The 17,295-nt window shown below is 43.5% G+C and overlaps 3 protein-coding genes across 4 annotated transcripts in view; 2 read left to right on the forward strand and 1 right to left on the reverse strand.

Moving 5' to 3' along the window:
- Positions 1-6,877: 6,877 nt before the first annotated feature.
- LOC6601975 lies at positions 6,878-11,741 on the forward strand. Of its 2 annotated transcripts, XM_002026986.2 has the most exons (5): positions 10,484-10,534; positions 10,681-10,787; positions 10,950-11,110; positions 11,169-11,465; positions 11,526-11,741. In XM_002026986.2, the coding sequence occupies exons 1-4, from the start codon at positions 10,513-10,515 to the stop codon at positions 11,404-11,406; spliced, it is 528 nt and encodes a 175-aa protein (XP_002027022.1). In that variant the 5' UTR covers positions 10,484-10,512; the 3' UTR covers positions 11,407-11,465; positions 11,526-11,741. The 2 variants fall into 2 exon arrangements, with proteins under 2 accessions (XP_026849606.1, XP_002027022.1); XM_026993805.1 differs by lacking the exons at positions 10,484-10,534; positions 11,526-11,741 and adding an exon at positions 6,878-7,040.
- On the reverse strand, positions 11,624-15,400 carry LOC6601976 (ATP-dependent DNA helicase Q5). The gene is made up of 5 exons (XM_026993804.1): positions 15,259-15,400; positions 13,894-15,192; positions 13,383-13,834; positions 12,168-13,320; positions 11,624-12,097 (listed from the first exon to the last, which is right to left on the reverse strand). Exons 1-5 carry the CDS (start codon positions 15,359-15,361, stop codon positions 11,994-11,996), a joined length of 3,111 nt encoding a protein of 1,036 aa, XP_026849605.1. The 5' UTR covers positions 15,362-15,400; the 3' UTR covers positions 11,624-11,993.
- A 1,067-nt stretch (positions 15,401-16,467) lies between these two features.
- The window catches only part of LOC6601981 (IQ motif and SEC7 domain-containing protein 2), a 40,695-nt gene continuing 39,867 nt past the window's right edge, over positions 16,468-17,295 (forward strand). The window contains exon 1 of the mRNA XM_026993798.1: positions 16,468-17,168. Coding sequence (XP_026849599.1) covers positions 16,789-17,168 — 380 coding nt within the window. The 5' untranslated portion in view covers positions 16,468-16,788. The remainder of the gene's footprint in view (positions 17,169-17,295) is intronic.

Genomic DNA, 17,295 nt, shown 5'->3' on the forward strand with positions numbered 1-17,295 from the left:
AATACGTATAGATAAGAAATTTACATAAATTTTGCTGACTGGAGGTACTGATGTAGATAACTATATTATTTGAGCCTTTTCTGTACATAGATCGTGTTGGATTTGTTGTTGTAACTTAATTATAGTCGCCTAGCTAGTTTACGCTTCTTCTTGTAGTTATTGTTAGTTAGTTAGCATGTAAGTAGCGGCAATTGTTTTTGTGCGTTCTGTAACGGAAAGACTGTGTTGTAAGTTTTGTTTTTTTTTTTTTGCCTGTCGTGTATATAGCATTTCCGACTATTACTCCTCATTGTATTTATTCAAGTGTTCTATTGCCTTAGTTCGTACTTCATCTCTGTGTCTGTGCATAATTTTTTTGTTCATCAAAGGATCCATTCAAATTTAGTGAAATGAAATAAAACAAGAAAACAAAACTGGCAATGTTGTAATTTGCCAATTGTTGTACAACGACATGGAGCTACACCCAGCACAGGGAGCCATTTCCCTTAATCTTAATCGTACCACAAATAGCACACATTTGAACTACGCGCCAACTCACAAATAAACTATGACATCATGGAGCGCCACAGAGCCGCCGAAGCGCATTCGTCGATACATGGCGGAGGCACCTGACGGCGAACTCGGAATAAAATTGCTGGCAGCCGATGCCAACAGCTGGCGCATCTGTTGTATTTACCAGCATTCTCCGACATCCGGCTGGAGCGCAACAGTCAATAAATGCGAAACAATTCCAGTAGACGGCGCTAGTCTTAAAAATAACATTTCACATTTCTAATCCACTGCCTCACCACCGCTTTGGGGGTATGTATTGGGGGATCCTGCAAGGTAATGTATAAAAAATTTATGAAATAAGCCAGAACGTTGTAACTAGTTAAATGCCCGGTAATCAGTTTGTATATACATATATGTATATGTATGTATATAATTTTATGATTTATGTAACATATACATACAATCAGACCAGTTACTTGCTTTATTTACTCATAGCTACCCTCTCATATCTCCATCTTATGATTCCTCTCTCAATCCTCTGCGAAACGAAAGCTAGGAATACATAAGCCAAATGTATTTGTTATTCTTAAATTCCATCACACAATAGAACAGCTGGGAACACCAAACAGCAAAAGATACATACACACATATACCCGCTAATGACAATTCCAGACCCCTTCCCTGTGCTCTACCTTCGATCCAACTACGCAAATATGAAACTACACAAACGCGCCAGGTCTCTGTGAGAGGAAGACCAGCACGTTTCGGTCAAATCAAACTGGCGGTGGAGCCGCTGGTGTTGGAGCCACCATTGGCAGTTGAGCCTACTCCGTTTATTGAAAATCCCCGCATCGTTCGAGCAGTTTTGTCCATAACGAACAGCAAAGTCCTCCTTCCCTATGGTTGCTTTCCCCGCTACTGGCCCGACTATGGTGCATTATTTGCATCGCCACCTCTACACACAACCATCGGATCCTACCTTCTACCCACGCTCACTCACACCCCGTCACGGATGAACACCCACCCTTCAACACCTGAACACCAAGCACCAATCTCATACGCATGCGCAACTCATGTGCACACCATCACGCATGAACACCCCATCCCAAAACTTTGTCCCCTTTTCCCATACTTTAGTCGGGGTTAAACTAAATTTATGGACAAAATATGCCAATCACGTCAAGCCCCACCCCTTTTTAAATCTTTAGTGCAAAAAATAATAATAAGGTCACCCCCCACCTGTCAAAAGTGAGTAATTTATGGGTTTTTAATGAGTATTATGACTAATAACTCTAGAATTAATGAACTCAATTGCAGCCAAACTGTCCCTCTAGATTTCAACACTGTGGAAATTACATATATTTGGACGTTGACATGCAATGACTGCATCTTTCAAGAGGCGATGCAGTTACTGCACCGTCAAGTGGACCGTGTGAAACCAGCAGAAGGCTGTTACGCGCGGATCCCAGGCAAAACGCAGTCCTCCTCCCGCCCAACCGACCGAGGGGCGCTGCCGCATGACGCGCGGTGCGTAGCCGAACCAAACGCGAGCATGCAAGAAAGATGGCTATTAGACTAACATTCGAGGAAAATTAGCACTAAAATTACTAAGAAACTAAGCATGCAATCAAATTCAAATACCACTACAGTTACTAATTAATAGAAAGGTGTGTAAGGATTAATAATTTAATAAGAGGAAGAGAATTAGTGTTGGATATAATATGGTAGAGGGAAGACCCTCCGAGCATAAGACCCTAAACGGTTCATTGTGTCTAGCCTTGCGTTGTCTAAAGACTGCTGAGTTCTGTCTTGAATCATACTGTTTAACCAATGCAACCCCCCGACGCTTTTTCTACAATTTCCATTATATTTCCGTAAACGGCATTAACCATTAATTTATAAAAGTTGATCTCATCAATTCTAAGTGATGTATTAAGGTCAATATAAGGTTTTAGGCAAAAGGACTGATTAAAATTGATTTTCTATACATAACTGTAGCTATTTCAAATGTATTAAATGTAATTATTTATATCGGATAAATCAGCTTGACTGCTTTCCCTCTCCTTATTTATTCTCTTATTTTCGTGGCAAAAAGGTAAACTATTATGCTTATTATGGATATCTCATATCGTCTACTAAGATATATCCTACATCACTAGATGCCGATATCCAAGAACGTTGAAAGATAATATTTCATCTTTACTTAGAAATCTAAAATTAGAAAATTTAAGGGGCTGTCTTATAGTACCTCCTTATGAATTGTTGGCGTCAAATTTATTATTTGTTATTTACTGTTTTGTATTTGTTTTTATTTGTTACAAAGACTGCTAAAATTTTCAAAGACATCAGCAATAATTAAAACTTCGCTTTACAAATATAATTTTAAATAATCTCTGATACGTTTGCAATTAAACCTTCTCCAAACTTTCTGAGTAAAGTTTTAGTCTTCAACATGCCTTCCTATATTCCTCATCATTTAGTGAATTAAAAAATACTCTCTCCAAGGAAGCAGGGGTTTAGCACATAAATAATCATAGGCAAATGCTTCTTTTCGTCATAGCATAGAAAATTTTTCACCTTGATATTTGGTGTTCAAAACTTTAAAATTTGGTATGTCCTAGTTTTTGCAAGCTTGAATTTAAAAATCTATTATAATCTATATATCTGATTTTGTATTGATAATGATAATGATAATGTGATTCATCAAGTTTACAAAATTTGAGTTAACGCAATATACATGTAACTCTTTATAGCAAGGAGTGGGTCAATGGGACAAGCTATGAAAAACTACAGGGTGAAAGGTATCGCTTAATCTAAATTTCTGTTTACACACCTTATGAATAAGACCTACATACTGGCCTGTAAACTGATCAAAGAATTTAAAAAAAATATATATTTTTTCGAATTTTCTTCGTCCTTTCTGTGGGTCGCACAACGTTTTTTTTTCATTCTCATCCACTTCATATACATTGATGATGAAATCCTCATTAGCCTTTTCGAATTGCTTAATTCCTTTGCTCCTTATTGGAAACTCAATTCCAGAAAAATTAAATCTAACGCCTTCATTATAAATAATGTCATGCCTTATGTGTCCGCGCCGATAGTATTTTTTTAATGCTGCTGTTTAATATGTAGTTTTAACATGTTTTCCATAGGCTAATGATGATAAAACACACCACTTAAAAGAAAAGTCATCTTAATTTTTAACATTGATTATTGCATTTCGCGATTTTTTTTTTTTGGGAGCTTGGATGAACCTGTTTGCAGCTGTTTGCTCCAATTTAATCATGGTTAGCTTAAGATATTTAAAACATTTTATTGCCCAACCTGAATCCTTCTCCTGGAATTCACTGCTGAGAGTTATTAAATTTTCTATGGTATCATTTAGGTGTTCATCAATTAACTCATTTGCATAAATAGGATTGTATGATGTAGCGAAATGTTTTATTGTTTCCTTTAATCTTTCGTCATCAGTTTGTTTGACGCCCAATCCATATACTTCTAAATTGTACATTACTGATCTGTACTCACTCAGACAGTGACGCAATAAATTGATTATATCATTTTTGCAATCATTAAAAAATTCTTAATCCATATGATTTGATTTTAAAGGAAATCGCGACTCCTCTAAAATAAAAATGACGTTTTCATTGTCCTCTAGTTGCTCTGCTCTTACACTCTGTTTTTCATAAGCTCCTGATTTTAAAGGACTTTGGAGATCACTTGAAGTAGATCCTCCTCTCTATTTACTCTATTAAGTCGATGGAATTAGAGCAAAGATCCCACACCACAATGTTACGAGAGCCTAAGGATCTCTTATAATGAATTTAAATAAAATTGTTTTTTTGAACAATTGTGAAAAATGACTTTGATTTTTAGAACTGGGATACATTCTTTTATTTGAGCTATAATATTTTAGCATTAGGTCTCTAGCTTGAGCTTGCTAAGAGAGGTCCGTCGGTTGCATCGTCATCGCTCATGGAGCACAGCTTATAATGAAAGCCGAGCTTGTAGTATTGGAGCTTCTTTTCTTCGAGATCCTCCAAAATGACCATCAGGTTTTCCAGAACATACAAGTGCTCATCGAATATCATTTCTTCGAATGACAAACCCGGGGCACACCCGACGAGACAAAAACAGAGAAAACGATTAAAAAGGTACGCATTAGTCCAGAGAAGAAGTTTAGTCGGAAATCCTAGTAGAGATAGTTTTTGGGGGGGACGGATATAACATGACCTATTCAAAGGGATAGGATATGAGGGTGTGGCAAGAAGGTCGTTAGATGTAGCGAGAATATGGGCTAGGTTATTAGTGTAAAGTGTAAAGAAGATCGATTTGGTGGGACCAGAAGAAGGCACCTGGACATAAATTTCCAAGGTGGGAACGGACAGCAATCAGGACAAAATGCGATAGTATCGTCCTCTAAAGATGCACTATCAGTATGCTACTTTTTGAGCTTTTGCTACAGAAGATGTAGCGGGCGGAGATGGAGTTGGAAGACTTTCAACTCTATCTTCAGGGCTAGTCGAACGATTGGTAAACAGTTAGAAATCGTATGCACCGGCCATAAAAAGAGGTGGAGCAAACTATTGACATGTTTATGCGGGACGAGAATTTTGAGTGAGGGACTTCTTTCGGGACTAGAAGAGAAACGACAATATTACTATTTGGAAAATAGTTGTTACTCTTCTTTCTCTTTGGTAGCTCAGGCAAAATTTTAAGGTTTTTGTAACGAGACTCCACCGCGAGAAACTTATCCTGGAACATTTTGAATCCTGAGTTAAGGTCAGCGAATTCGTTATGAGTCTGTCCCATTAAAACCCGCATGCCGCCTTCGCCCTGCAATCCCAACGAGTCCAGTTGTAACCGCAGCGAGTATTGATCAGATCGACAACGCGACCACCAATATGATCAAAGCCCGCACAGCTAAACTTCTCGCTCATATGAGCAGTGTACGTCACGTAAGCTTAAGCTTACGTTAGGCTTTCCTAATAGGTTTTAAAATAATTTCGTTTATGTAATTCATTATAACATGTACAATTTATTCTTATACAACAGCGAAAGTAGGACCGACATGTGCTGGACCGATGGAAGAATGTTATTGATGCAAGGGCTGACGGGCCGGACGGCTCTTGGCTCTTAGCAGAGGGCGAGCGAGAACGTAACTCCCTCTATTTCGTGTCTGTATTTACGCTCAGCACTTATGACAGCGCGCTGCAGCGCTTTGACGCCATGCTAGGTGAGAGCGAGAGGAACCAAGTTTGATGTTTTGCTGAGCACAATAATCCCCAAAAAGAGAGCGCGTTGCGGGCTGCTGCTAAGCCGATCACGTGGATAGAGCGCGAGAGAACAGCTTCGATGCTGTAACTGTAACAGAAACGAAGCAGGCGGGATAAAGAACCGAAAGAGCGGCCGCTGCCGTGCTTAAGTTTTGCGGTGAAAAATATTTATGTACAGTAGTGAGTGCAAATAGTGAACAAAAATGATGATTTACGTTAGTCTATGATTTAGGGATTTGATGACTAATATCGAGCTGCGAAACTCGGCAAATACTTTTTACTCATGGCTAAAACTTTTCCGAATTGTATAAGCTGTTCCTCTTTGAAAAAAAGCTGCAAATGTGTAGATAAAATTGGCAGCATTGTAGAGTCACAACGAGCGGGAACTTTGTAAGCCGCGTCAAGTGCCGCACCTCAATACTCTTTGAGTATCGGGTATAACGTTAAAACGTCAAAGACAATTACTAATTATTGCACTTTATATGCACGCTTGGGGTGGGTGTGGTAGGATCGGTCTTAAATTTATTTTAGTTCTTACTAGGTTTTACTTATATATCTTTGTAGACGAGCAGAAAAACCTATCAAAATTTGGTATTAACAAGCGAATAAGAAGCTCGTATAATAAATATCTTTCCAGAGTTTGAAATTATACCTTCATGCATACGCTGGCGCCATGTAACATAATATTTTACATTTCGGCTTAAAGAATGAAGCCGATTTCAGTATTTTTTTGTGCAAGCGTTAGTGAATACTTACTGCTTATCGACTGCTTGAAAATATCATTCCTGTCCATGGTGTTATGACACTAGACTTTGGTGCAGGGTAACCGTTTCTGGTACTTTTAATACTTTTCGGTTTTTTTTAGTTCAAAATTGAACCAAACTGTCGCAAGTACGTATATTTCTCGCTCTCACTGCATGCTTTTCCCATAAGGCTATCTCTTGCAGCTAGTCAGTTACCAAAGTCTAATGTCATATGGCCATGAGAGCCAACTTGGGGCCCGTTTGGGCGGGGGCTTTGTAACGTACAACGTCGTGGTGTTTGGGTTTCGACTCTACTTTTCTGGCGCAAACCGAGTTTTGACGTTGACGCTGGCGGTCGATTTGCTGAGTGTTCGAAAACTACATTTCCGATTGAACCATACATTTGATTGGGCGCGTTTTGAAAATAGTTTAATCTGTGTGTGTTTCTGTGTAATTAGAGTGAGAAATAACCCCAAGCTAACCAGAGTTCTGCACCTCTCGCAAGCGCAACGATATTTTGAAAAATGTAATAACCCAATGTATTAACGTAACCCAAAAAAACACAACAAAAAACCAGTTTTTCATTTGCCCAACAATAACTAATATTGAAACTGTTTGGAAATGCATTAACCAACAAAAAAAACAATAACTATAAACTGAAGTTTCAGCTTCTGTGTCAGTCTCTGGCTCTCCCCTCCAAAGATTTCTGAGAGTCGCTGTTCGGAGTCTGTGCTGCATGCTGGCTGGATCGCTGAGCCCCACCCAGAGCTAATTGTACAGTAAACAACACAACCATGGGTACAGCCACAAGAATGCGATCTTCTCTGCTGTTATTGTTAGACATGCTAATTTTGCACAATATACACTTCAAACATATGTACACTGGCAATAGGCAGCACTGGCTAACATGAATTAGATTTTCTGTTAATTGTGACTCACCCACTGTTCTCACGGTTGGTTGTCTCAGTCCCAGTCCCAGTCCCAGCCTCAGCCCCTCCCTTCGGATGATTTGTTTGTTTGTTGACGAATGGTCGTGCTCAATAGATTAAACTACTACGCTTCAAAAAGAAGCCAAATTGTTGTTAATTATTGTGGTTTTTGTTTAAATTTTGTTATTTTTTTTTTTTAAAATTTCAGAAATCTCAAACCATTTTTGAATTTACATTTATTCGGTACGGAGATTTTGAGCTTATTTATATTGGTTTCTATTCAATCAGACTCTTCTCAATGTAGGGCTGACTAGCAAAATCAGACTCTGACTAGAATATAAAGAGGAGAATTCTATGACTTTTTCGAAATTTGATTATTTAAATCGCAACCAATAATAATAGATATGTATATCCAAACTCTTTGAGTAAAATAAAAGGGTGCCCTAATTCACACTCAATTATAACTCTCCCACCCACCCCTTGGGAGCCTATTGAACCCGAAATATTTCGCTGATGTATCAATAGACCTATTGGACACTGACCTTCACGGGCAGACACGTCACAGATACAGCCCTGAACACAGCACCTGGAAATCCCTACAAGCCTTACCCAATAGCTTTGGCATTGAATTCGCCAACAACCCCCGTTCGGGCTGCTAGGCAACCCCTAACATCAACTACCCCAAAGCCCAATCCCTCAAAAGTTGCATGTTAGAGTCTGAAACAGTACCCTCTACACTGGGGGGTGTGGGTCTGAATGAGGTCAACAAAACTACGACAAGAAAATGGAAAACAAATGCAAAAATGCAAAGAAAATCGCAATTTCCTTCGCTAGGGGGAGTCGGAGTCTCTCCTACGGCGCTCGCAAGTACAGTAGGCGCCTTCTCCAAGCAGACATGTACACACATACACACGTAAATGCATGCATACATGCATGCATACTATGCACATATATGCATTTCTGGCTGTCTGTCTCTGTTCCGTAACCAGTTTGCCAGTTGTGCATATCAATGCAAGTGAGGGGGAGGCCACGCATGAGGAGAAGGCGGCTTTGAAAAACACGTTTCGTAGTGTTGCATTTTTCAATCGCCCAAGTTGGAGATGATAGTGTTCTCCTCGCCAGTCTCCACTGTGGGCAGGAAACTGGAAATGGGGCTTAATTAAAAACAAAATTAACTTATAGTCGCTCCGAATACGTAGTCTCCTCGTTGCATGCGACTGAAGAAACGACAGAACCAAAACAAAACGAAGAATGAAGAAGTCGAAGAAGTCATTGACCCAAAGACAGACCAGTTATAGGGCTGCCTGGCCAACAGCAGAGAACTTTGAGAAAGTCCCTGCAGAGCCTGGCCTGAAAGCGAAACGAGGTTAATTCACACTGCAGGCCCAAATGTGGTGCTCTTTCCGAGGGCACGCAGGCGCAATACAGGTGTGGCTATATCTCTTCACGACTTTACCGTCTCTTAGCCAAGTTCTCTCTTCGCACTTCTCTCTCTCTCTCTCTCTCTCTCTCTCTCTCTCTCTTGAAACCAGTTGGGCTTGGCCGTTTTGTTTACATTTTTTCCTCCCTCCGCTGCTTCGTGGCTTGTTGCGTGTTTTGTTTGGCTTCATCTTTTCGGGCTTTCTTCGTCTAACGAAACTTGTTTTTTTTTGTTTTTCGTGAGGGGCCAAGAACGCGGAACATTCGTTGCCAACGCAGAGCACGCAAAACAGTTACCTGGAGGCATTCCACCGCTAGAGAGTCGGTCGAGGACCAAACATTTGTTGGAAGTAATCATTCGAGTTGTTGGCTGGGAATTTGCTTTAGAGCTACTCGTGTTATGGGCATATGCATGCCCATTTTTAAGTGTTTAGTTATACCGTAAATATATAAAGACTAGAGTTTCACCAGTAACGAGACTAACCCCCTTACCAATTACCTTTTCTTGGCCCTCACTGTGGAGGCTAATTCAACACACTTTTTGAATCAGGTATATTAAATAATGTAGCCATAGTGCCTATATCTTACCCACCTATCTTTCAAGCAGAGCCTAGACACTGAAATGTTTGGTATCTCGAGAACCTCCCCCATTCGCCGAGAAAGTTATGAGTGACGCGACCCTTCACAAGATTCAGTTTTAGTTGGAGTTCATTTGTGTGGGCTTCCTGCCCCTTCCGCGCCTGAAGTTTAATTGTTGTTTATGGGGTTACACATCGCGGGGTTAACTAGCACAACATACCCCTATCCCCTCTCCAATCCATCCCCCCGCGCGTACGTGCCTTTAGCTCTTTTTGGAATTTTGTGTTTTGTTCTTTTTGTGATGCAATTAGCTCCAATCAATGGGGGTACGCACTGACGGCTGAACCATGGAGAGAGCCAGTTGTTGGCTCTGAACATGTTTCGACAAATCCCGCCAGGCGGGGCTATACATATGTACATATGTGCATATGTATATCAAAGCATATGGAATAGGAAAGGTGTTCAATGATGGTGACAATCGTGTGCCTTGTTGTGGTTCCCTTGTTGGTCATTAATTAATTAGTTATGTAATGGAATTATAGATTGAGTGTCACAAGAGAACGACCCAGCTATAGCTATCTTTAAATATTTATAAGCTTTTCACGCGAACCTCACGTAGGTTGCTCGCGATCTTAGCTCGACATTTGGTATGCATCTGAGCACCCCAGAGGCATATCAAAATCAAACCCCACCCAAAATCCCACACACACCCAAACAGATGACATCATTGAGGAATCCATCCATCCGTCTATCTGTATCTATCTGCCCTTAATCAATTTGGGCTCCAACTCATTCCGATGTGGATATGGATGTGGATGTGGATGCGGATGAGTTTCATGTGGGAGGGAGACCTTCGACCATCAATTGACACAAATTCACGAACGGCACTAGATTCCGTTTACCGTTTTGCACGCTCCACCGAGCATCCACCCCAATACTTAGAATCCAATAACAAGTAACCCAAAGACGGGCGCCAAGTATGGTCACAAAACCCCATTAAAATAAAACATAAAACGAACTGAAGAGCCCGTTTCCTCTATAGGTCGCGAACGTTCAAAACGAGATCGAGAAATGAGTTACTTACGATCGATAGGTACATAAACATGCCAGTATATCCGCCGTTCGAGTACTGTATCCAAGTGTTTCTCTGAACTGAGCAAATTTTAGATGTGAAAAACTTCAATTTTCATTTACTTAATTAAATCTTCTTTCATTAATTAATTGATTTACTGCCTGTAGAAATCTCACGCGTGGAAATGTCGCCGGCGGATGATAACTCCTTTGCCACCACGAGTGGCAACAAAAAGGCCACCTACACTCTCATATGCATCAAAGTGGTGGAGCTGGTAAGTGAAACATACGAGTATGTACCTCTCTCGATTAACAGCCATTAAAAGCCAATTTTAATACAATTTAAGAGTGCGCTAAAATGAATGGATTCCCATTTTGAAAATATAAATTACTAGTACTATTTGTGAACACTAACTACGAGTTGAATATTCTCACAGTGCCTGTTAATATGCTGCCTTGGTCTGATCGACGAGCCGGCCACCAACTCCCACCTGCGAGTGTTCATCACGCCCCGTGTGATTGCCCTCTGCTATGTGACCTTTGGAGCCCTGACCATCTACACGGCGATCTACCTGATCATGGCTCTGGTCGGTGATCTGTGAGTGATTAAGGATTGCCGTAAAGCACGCAAGTACTATAACTATCTTCATGTCTAGGACACCCTGGCGCACGGCAACGTTGTGGTCTCTGGTGGCATTCTGTCTGTATGTGGCCGTGACGGCTCTACTCTTCCGGGACTGGTCGACCACCAAGGATCGCAACTACTGGCACCCGAACATGCATCGTCTGGACCTGGTGATGGCCTCCGCCTCCATTGCTCTGGTCACTTCCCTGGTCTATCTACTCGACATACTGCTCACCATCCGCTTCGGCGTCCATGGCGATCTGGAATGACAGGGACAGAGACAGCGACGCCTTGCGTGGACTGTTATATTTAGAGCTCCATCATAGTCGTAAGCCCCATCACATGACCTGCTTCCCAGCAAATTGTAACCCACGAAATCTGTAAACAGAAAACAAAACATCAGAAGAATTGCCATCATCGAAAAGAAAATGTACAAAAAGAAGTCCAAGGAAGTGGAAAGATTGTTTAAGCATCGCCTGCAGCCTGTTTTTTTTTTTTTTTTTTTTGTAAGCCTTCACCAACGTTTTTCTCTAATCCACTTAACATATAAGAGCCCACACAAATAAATTTTTTTATGAGGGAATATTTGTTCCAACAAACTGTAGTTACAATTTTTGAAATTCTATCTGGAGATTGCAGACAGCATATAGAAGATCTGCGCAGTGCAATTTTAAAATGAAAATATCTCACTCCTCTTAATATTTTACTGATCAAATTAATTGTTATATACATACAACTTGAAACATTAACGACACAAAAAAAAAAAAAAATGGTTTTTTAACTCCGGTTCTTAGCAAGCTTGATTTATGGCAATCTTTCCGATGCGATTAGTTCATTTGGTTCCCGAAATGGGAAGTCATTTGGACTCGGTGAAGTATTTCTCAATGTCCTGATCGTTGCTGATCATCTCCAGGCCATGAAAGGTCTCTTTGATGTAGCATTTGCAGGCATCTCCATCACCTGGGGAAGAACAAGTAAATGCTTTATTATAGTTTGTTTGTGGAGGTGTCTATGAAGATTGAGATCTCACCTAAACTGCCATCGCAGATGCGGCTAGTGATGAGTTTGGCCAGGGCTTTGAACAGCTCCTTGGTGGCTATTTTGCGCTTGTAGTAAGGGTTGAGCCAGTTCACAACATTCTTGCTGACATCGTTCTTCTGCTGCTTCACCTTCACCGTCGGCTTATGGTCTCCGTCTTTTCTCTCTGGTTGAGTCGACTCCTCTCTCTCCTTGTCTCCCCTCGCGGAGGTTATCTCCTTTGTCCCTCTTCGCTGGGATGTGACTTCCTTTGACTCCTTTTTCCTAGTTTCTGGCTCTTTATTTTGTTCTTGGCTTTCGCTTGTGCAATTCTTTTCCACTTTTATTTCTGCTTCGGATTCCATCTTGTCTTTTCCCTCTGATGTCGGCATCTCTTTCCTCCCCCTACTCTTCGATGTAATTTCCTTTGCTTCTTTTTGACGTGTTTTCTCATGCAGTTGTTTGGCTGTCGTAAAGCCGAGAACATCATTTTTGCTTTCCAATTTCTCCAGCTTCTCTTCGAGAATTTGGCGAGCCGTCTTGAAGGCAGTCAAAGCTTGTTCCCTTTCATTCTTCGAAGCAAACAGAGACAGAGACGTGGGACCGGGATTGGGTGGCTTTCTCTCTTTTACCTGCTGATGGGAGACGCGTTTTTTGCGATGGGTATCGAAGGTGCCATCCCCATTGGCCATCAGTTTAAGCTCTCTATCGGCAACGATGCTTTTTGGTTCAACACCAGACTCGGCGGGGCTCTCTTGATCCTGATCCTGATCCTGACCCACTGTTTCCTCTGAACTGTCGTCTGAACTCTTCTCTTTTTCTTCTTCCGTACCTGGTTCTTGTTTTACAGTGAGAGGCTTCTGCAGTGGATCCTCTGCACCTTCCTCCTCTGCAAGTGGTTCCTCCTTTACCTCCTTCTTGAAGTAGCTTGCAATGGAGGTCTGCGTTCTGTTCTCCTGCTTGAAGCCTTTCCTCTCCTTCAGAGCTTTGGGGGTTTCCTTGAGGCTCTGCGGCTTTTGCTCCTCCAGCTCTTTCAGTTTCCGCTCAAAGTAGGCCACGCTGCCGCCCGTCCAGGCACCCTTTGCACTAGTCTGAGGCTTCGGCACGTAGTCGGCCAGCAGGGGCATCAGTTTGGTCTTCCCTGTCAGCTGCTTAATGACGGATATCTGTGGGTGAATAAACAGATATTATGGAGTTCCCATTGGAATAGTAAGACATGGACGCCAACCTGCTTAACCAAAGCATGCCGATACATGTTCGCCACCCTCTGCTGCCGGAACACCTCGTACTCCATCTCCACGGCTATGGCCTCATAGTCGTTGTACCGAAGGGCGCTGCGGGGCTGCTGTTCCTCGTCCTCCTGACACTTCTGCACATTCGCCTTGAGGGCCTCGATGATGGCCGTGAGATACTGCTCCCTTTGGGTGTGCTGGAGGCCAGCGATCTTCTTCTCCGTGGCCTCGGCGTGATGCACGCGAGAAATTTGGGTAGACTTTTCCTGTTCCAGCTGGCGGGCGGCGCTTATTTGTTTGCGCAGCTTGAACTGCTGCTGAATGAAGTCCGCGGCTTCCTTCTTGGCCCGCTTCGCCATTGACGAGTGGCTCTGGCCGGAATCGTCATCAGAGCCGGACTCACCGGCGGCATACTCCTGGGCTGCACGCTTGACACCCGCTCGGCCACCTGGCCAAGGACAGGGGGAGACAAATTAGGAAAAGTTGCTCGGGAAATGGCCAGCTCACCTTCATATAGATCCGCGCAGTCCTGCAGGGATATGTGCGACTTGAAGGCGTCATCCATGCATAGGCGGTGGAACATCTCCAGGGCCTTCTCCGCGTTCTTCGGCCGCTTGCAGACATCACACTGTCCGTTGCAGGGCGGTGCAGGATCCCCAAAGAAGTCGGCAAACAGTTTGTGCCTGCAGCTCGTGTGCTCGCAGAATTCCGAGATCTTCTCGAACTGTTTCAGGGCCCTTTCCGTGAGCAGTTCCTTGTCGCCTCGACCACGAGCTCGATGGATATCGTTTTGGAGTAGAAATCGAATGCTGCGCACATCCTCCCGGCCATAGTAGAGCCGGCAATACGACTGCAGACCATCACGTCCAGCTCGCCCAGACTCCTGGTAGTAGGCGGCCACATTCTGCGGAACATCCCAATGGATCACGAAACGAACACTGGCCTTGTCCACGCCCATGCCAAAGCTGTTGGTGGCGCAGATGATAGGCTGGTCGCCCCGCATCCACGCCTCCTGCACGCCCGTACGCTCAGCGGTCTTCAGGCCAGCATGATAAGCCACGGCGCCGATGCCCCGCTTGGACACACCCACAGCCACACGCTCCACATTCTCTCGGGTGCGACAGTAGATGATGCCGCACCCGCGCTGTGGCTTGGGCATGGCTTTGAACTCCTTGGCATCGCCCAGACAGTGCTGGGCAAAGTCGGCCAGGTGCTGGAAGTCGTCCTCGATGGAGTTCTTGTAGACGATGTCGTAGAAGAGATTCTTCCGAAAGCTGGGTGTGCTGAATTGGGCCACGGGCTGGTGCAGCCGCAGCTGCTTGTATATATCCTCGCGTACCTCCCTGGAGGCGGTGGCCGTGAGGGCCAGCCAGACGATTTCCGGGTACTTGGACCGCAGCTCGCCCAGCTTGAGGTAGTCGGGTCGGAAGTCGTGGCCCCACTGGCTGACACAGTGCGCCTCGTCTACGGCAAAGTAGGCCAGCTTCTTGTGCTTGTGGAGGGTTTGCAGCAGTTCCTGAAAGAACTTGGTGGCCGCCTGCTCGGGGGTGATGTAGAGGAACTTGAGGTTGGTCTTGACTGCACGAAGATCCATGATGACTCTGTCCCTCTCCTTGAGGGTCATCTTGGAGTTGAGGGAATCGGCGGGCACTTTCAGCTTTGTCAGGTGATCGATCTGATCCTTGATAAGGGCCAATAGAGGCGAGAACACAATCGTTAGCTGGTTCTCGCACATGAGTCCGGGCAACTGGAAGCACAGGGACTTTCCCGAACCCGTGGGCATCGATACATACACATCCTGCTTCTCTATTTAGGGATTATGGCCGAATTAACGATGCAGTCCTCGGATCGGATTAATTCTCTGCTACTCACTTTTCACGGCACACTTGATGGCCTTCTCCTGCAGCTCCGACTTGAACTTAGAGTGCCCAAAGTGCTTCCTGAGCGCCTCGTACATGGCGCCCTCCTGCATCATTGGTAATATTTGGGTGTTCCTGCGTTTTTACTCAAACAACATGGTTTTTTTTTTTTTGCACAAAACAAAGTCGTTGCCGCCAAAACAGCTGGTTGGTCTACCCTCGAAGATATACCAAAATATACAGTCTCATTTTAAAAATATACCGTAAATATACATAAAAGTTCAAGTTCTATTATACATATTCCTTGATTTTGATATTCCGTGAAAATAATAGTAATAGCTTTTGTTTTTGCTCTGGAGCCTGGGATGACAAACATTATCTCAATTCTATAATATTCATTTTCCCAGGGTATGCAGATTGATGAGTCTAGAATAAGTCTCATTGTCACAAAGATAATTGTTCCGATGAAAAATCCCACCACAAGAAGTGGATATCTGACAAAGGCTCGCTGCCACATTTAAATTGTCATTCGTCTGTCACTTGACAATAGCTAAACTGTATGGAAAAATGGTGTAAGGTTCGCCTACCTCCGCCAGAGGGCGCATACTGCAAGAGGATAGTTTCGAAGGCCAGACGTTGGGACTTGCACACTTTTTCGCTGAAACCTTTTTTTAAACACAATACCATAAAAAGGATTAATTAGTAGTAGTAGAAAGTAGTAGTAGTCAGTAGAAAGTAGAAAATTGATTCATTAATCGGATAAAATTATGTGGGCATGGCTAAATGTTCTATATAGCTAGTAATATTCGACGGAATACCAAAATTGAACAATAGGAACGACTATCCTCTTTCGTTTTTTTGTTTGACCATTTTCGCTATAACCTTTTTTTACGCAAAATGCAATAAAAGCAAGTGTTTAAAATAAACCAGTCAATTAGAAAATATGTTCATTTATTGGACAAAACTATGTGGGGAGGACTACTAGATCGATATAGCTAGTAATATTCCAAGGAATATCAAAATCGAGGAATATGTATAATAGAATTTAACTCGTCAGTATATTTACGGTATATTTTTAAAATGAGACGGTATATTTTATAATATTTCTGGGGGCCGGGCGGTATATGTCAACGATAAAGCCGCGGTCACACTGGACACAGTAAACAAAACTTTTTTCGAAAATTTTGAACGACGACGTGCGTCGCGCGTGTTTTAAAGCCATTTGTTGCTCGCGAAACGAATTTTTTTTGCTGCAAGTGTGTAGTGCATTAACCAGCGTCCCCACCCCCATCCACAAAATTAGTAAAACAAAAGTCAGAGTCGTCGCCTTTGTGTTCTTGTGCTCTCGTTTTGCATTTCGGATTTCAAGGGGGCTCTCCTCTACTTTGCTGCTCCCCCCTGCAGCTTCTTGTCGCGAGTGCGTGTGCGTGGCGTGGCGTGGCGCGCGACCATGTTCTGGCCGTAAAGTGCAGTCCGGTCCCCGCAGTCGCAGTAGTAGTAAAACAGCAAAGAATATCAGTGAAATAAAAGCGAAGTACAAGAAATGGAAATGTCGGAGGCCGAGCACAAGGCCCTGTCTCTGTCGCTGGCTCTGTCGCCGCAGCGCAGTGGCATCCAATCCGCTGCAGAATCAGATCTGGGGCCGCCACCCGATCAGCAGCAGCAGCATCTGCTGCTGCACCAGACCACACAGTCCCTGCTGATGGCCAGCTCCATGATGTTCATGGATGGAGGAGCGGTCCAGCAGCCCCAGATGCAGTACAGCGTGGAGGATCTGCTGCGTGAGAACCATGCGCTGCATGCCAGGGTCAAGGAGCTGAGCGTCGAGCGGGATCGCCTGCTCTGCGAGGTCTCCAATCTGCGCCTGGAGCTGGACATGTCGGAGCTGAAGCGATTGCCCGTCGTCGACCTGGACATGGAGGGGTGAGTGTAGCCTTAATTATTTCCTTAGGCCAAAAATGGGGGCCCCTCCCCCCTTCCGCCCGTTGTTGACTCAACGTTGAGTCACCTTTGTCCCTGTGCCCCGTCTCCGCTTCCAACTCAATCTTTG

The sequence above is a fragment of the Drosophila persimilis genome, unplaced genomic scaffold (genome assembly GCF_003286085.1).
Source record: "Drosophila persimilis strain 14011-0111.01,24,50 unplaced genomic scaffold, DperRS2 tig00000900-arrow-arrow-pilon, whole genome shotgun sequence".
In the NCBI taxonomy this organism is placed as follows: domain Eukaryota; kingdom Metazoa; phylum Arthropoda; class Insecta; order Diptera; family Drosophilidae; genus Drosophila; species Drosophila persimilis.

Excerpts from the sequence above, each read along its gene's own strand:
- LOC6601975 (XM_002026986.2), top strand. The coding sequence starts at position 10,513 with ATGAGTTACTTACGATCGATAG. Across the intron at positions 10,535-10,680 it reads GAGTTACTTACGATCGATAG|AAATCTCACGCGTGGAAATG; the intron begins GTACATAAACAT and ends TACTGCCTGTAG. Across the intron at positions 10,788-10,949 it reads GCATCAAAGTGGTGGAGCTG|TGCCTGTTAATATGCTGCCT; the intron begins GTAAGTGAAACA and ends ATATTCTCACAG.
- LOC6601976 (XM_026993804.1), bottom strand. The coding sequence starts at position 15,361 with ATGATGCAGGAGGGCGCCATGTACGAGGCGCTCAGGAAGCACTTTGGG. Across the intron at positions 13,835-13,893 it reads CTGCGCGGATCTATATGAAG|GTGGCCGAGCGGGTGTCAAG; the intron begins GTGAGCTGGCCA and ends GTCCTTGGCCAG. Across the intron at positions 13,321-13,382 it reads GGCATGCTTTGGTTAAGCAG|ATATCCGTCATTAAGCAGCT; the intron begins GTTGGCGTCCAT and ends ATTCACCCACAG.